At 38.6% G+C, this 3,587-nt stretch overlaps 1 protein-coding gene across 1 annotated transcript in view; it reads left to right on the top strand.

Annotated features, from left to right (window-relative positions):
* Positions 1-2: 2 nt before the first annotated feature.
* CDH8 (cadherin 8) overlaps positions 3-3,587 on the top strand; it is a gene marked incomplete at its 5' end in the record, with an annotated part of 226,665 nt that continues 223,080 nt past the window's right edge. The window contains one exon of the mRNA XM_019655891.1: positions 3-276. Coding sequence (XP_019511436.1) covers positions 3-276 — 274 coding nt within the window. The remainder of the gene's footprint in view (positions 277-3,587) is intronic.

Genomic DNA, 3,587 nt, shown 5'->3' with positions numbered 1-3,587 from the left:
CTGGGAGCAAAAAAATCAAGTATATCCTATCAGGTGATGGAGCTGGGACAATCTTTCAAATAAATGATATAACAGGAGATATCCACGCTATAAAAAGACTTGACCGAGAAGAGAAGGCTGAATACACCCTAACAGCCCAGGCAGTGGACTGGGAGACGAACAAGCCTCTTGAGCCTCCTTCTGAATTTATTATTAAAGTTCAAGACATCAACGACAATGCACCAGAATTTCTTAATGGGCCCTATCATGCTACCGTGCCAGAGATGTCCATTTTGGGTATGTATGCTTCCAATTTCACAGAACTATTAAGAGTCATCTTTAAAATAGCTCCTGGCACCGGGGATAGTGGGTTGCTGAATAAAAGACATTTATTACCGTCTTATCTCTAATTTGCATTTCCAAATCCCGTTTTTTTGGCCTCACTTCCACAGCTCAATAGCTTCAGTCCCTTAGTAATAGGAACTGACGAGGCAGTTTTATTAAAATATCTTTCCTTACATGACAGTACTTCAATAGGCTGAATTTGTATTCCTTTCGTAGACTTGTACTTGGAGTATTGTTACTGAGGCGGATTTATCAAGATTTGTTCCAACATGCCAGGCTAATCCTATTGATATTTGCTGGATGTTTAATTATTTGTTTGTGTATATTCACATGCAGATGTGTGCATAGAGAAATAAGAGAACCGTCTAGGCCCGTAGTCAGCCAGATATTGAATGGAGCTGGTGGGTCGAGTCTAGAGTGGATTAGATGAACACAGTTCCAAAGGATTCTGTGCTATTGCTATCTTGCCTGAACTAAGTCCTTTTTTTAGGAGTACTGCTGTTAGCAGTGAACCACTCTCACTTTTTCTGAGCCATTGAAATGTCCACTACATTCTACAGAGCAGTATATATTTCAAAACTTGATTTTCTACATTTTTTATTTTCTTCCCTTTTTTGGATCTGCTTATTTCTCCTCAAACCCTGGCTTTGATCCGGGAAACCCCTGATTCCAGATTTTATACAATATGAAGAGGAATATTAGAGTTCTTCCTCATCTGACAAGATGAGTGGGCAAAATTCAGAGTATAACATCACCAAAGTCATTTTTATGGATATAATATAGACCCAAGTTTGTTTTAAATTGCTTTTAAGGCAACCTATAAGGATACATGCTATGCTGCAAAATTACAGAAATTAGAAGCAGGTGGACATGATGAGCGAAATCAAAAGCACAAGTGGAGACATAAATTGAAGACCAGAGTTAGGTAAATAGCCTGGCTTCACAAGCGATTTCTTCTTTCTTAGTTACAATATAACTTTGGTAGATATAACCATTGCAGTAGCAAATCAGAATTGACTGCAGGTCTTGACATCTTACCATGCATTTCTCCTGCTAAGACTCTATTTTGTCTAACTCTTGTGCAAGGAATTCTCCTTTTATTTTATTTTTTTCCTTCATCTCAAAATCACATTGCTCCTCTATGGCTGGCTGATATGACACTTTTTCTAGGAAAACGTCTATGGCTTTCTAGCAGAAAGTTATGTCTCTACCATTACCATCAGCACAAAAGAAACCCACAGACAAGCAAAAATATGTCCAAATATGTACTTTGTTTAGATTCTGACATGCAAACNCCACATGAAATCATCTTGAGTTTCTCTAACTTAGTATGCTGTCTCTTACTGCAGCATCTTCACCCACACTTTTATTACCTGGGTCTGGAATGCATTTCCTCCCTCTCTGAGAGCTGAAGTTTCATCATTACTTCTTTGGGGAGGCTTTTTCTGTCGCTCTGCACGCCCCTTTCTGGGTTAAGTCAAATTCCACTATGCTCTCGCAACCCTCTGTTCTTTCCATACCGTAGCTTTTAGAGTATGCCTTTAAATCTGGGAGATTTACTCTAAACTCAGGCTGTTAAGATTGCCACTTGCTGCTAACGCATTCTGTAGAAAAGTGTCCTAAAAAAAAAAATCTTTGCATCTCAGTTGTTTCATCAGTGAATGGAGACATGGTCTCTAGTTTGCTGTGAGAATCACATTATATTTATACACCTAGAATGTTTATCAGAGAATAAGTTGATATATGTAACAATAAGTATTATTATTATTACACTTCTTCTAAATTTTCTGTTTATTTGTGCGTATCTCCCACTAACTTATGGGTCTTTGAAGGCAGAGGCCATGTCTTTGCTGTCTGTACACGTGCTCTGCTCATGTTAATGCATGAATGGACGAGGTCTTTGGTATCACAGCCAGGCCGAGTCCTCCCACCCCCGGCCAGTTTGCAGGCGGCTCTGGCCCTGTTTGGATTAGAAGCCGCCCCTGGCAGAGACGGTGCTCACACTTCCTGGTGATGCACACGTGTGAACATTGGGTGCCTTTGGGGTATCCTTGGCCCCAGAATCTCACAGAGAGAGTCCTGAGGTGGGATCAATTGAGAGGAGCGGCGTCATTGCATTGACGTGAGCAGATTCAGACAGGCTTCTGTGAAGGCCAGCAGAAAAAGCCGCTGTGGACCCTGAATCCTTCTGACGTCCAGACCGGGAGTCCTGTGAGCATTTGCTGCCTGTAAATTGCTGCTATCTTTGCACACCTACAAGTCTTCTATTTGGAATGCCAATTTGGTTATTTGAACATGCCATGCGAAAGAGCCTCTGTGTGTGTGTGTGTGTGTGTGTGTGTGTGTGTGTGTGTGTATGTTACAACTAATAGGATGAAACTAATGACTATGGAAATACAACAATCTGCATTTCAAGATTACCATTATTAGTCCAGGGATCTGGATTTTACTGAGGTTTGCTAAAAATGAATTTTCAGAAGAAAGAGGAAGCATACAGTATTTATAAAGCGTTCCCCCCCCCCTATATTTACAGGATAAAGTCTTGGGAACTTGCTTTCACTTAGGTTGCAACTGGGCTTATCACAATATTTTCAGATGGTTTGTATTAATATATATGGTTGAATATGTTGTGAAGTAAAATGGTTTTAGTTATTGCACACTTAATATGTCCACTTCCATTTTTGCCTATTTTTCAAATAGATTATCTCAGATTCTAAAATCAATTCTGTAGAATAGGTGTTTTATCCCCATATTACACCCAAACTCACTGAAGCTTAAATAAATGTGTTCGTTTCTCCAGCCCTTCTGGTTAGAGAGACCTGAATCTTAGCCTTGTGTCTGAATCTTTCAAACACCTATGTTTCCCCTTCTTCTTCCTCAGTTATTTCTGAACGCAAGGGAAGCATCAAAACCTAAGTTAAGATTATAATACTAATTTACTAATTGACAAATGTAAGAAAAATATGGCACAAATTCGTTGTAACGTAATAATGATACCACTGTTTTGAAAGGCTTCATTTTTAATAACAAAAATGCTGTGGACAAGAGTGATACTAATATCTTTGGTGTCTCATGCACGCCTCCTATGTGAATGGAAAACTCCAGGAATGATATATTATTCAAATATTCTTTTTTTAATAAAAATGCTAATAGAAATATTAAAATGCACATAAATTAAAATGATCATAAATTGGGATTAATATCACATTAATGAATTATAATCCCACATTCATTAAGCTAAAGTGGCATTTCAATATTTGCTC

Source organism: Hipposideros armiger, unplaced genomic scaffold, assembly GCF_001890085.2.
Source record: "Hipposideros armiger isolate ML-2016 unplaced genomic scaffold, ASM189008v1 scaffold_249, whole genome shotgun sequence".
NCBI classification, from domain to species: Eukaryota; Metazoa; Chordata; class Mammalia; order Chiroptera; family Hipposideridae; genus Hipposideros; species Hipposideros armiger.
Note: the sequence above shows the minus strand (reverse complement) of the source record. Positions and strands in the feature narration are given on the sequence as shown.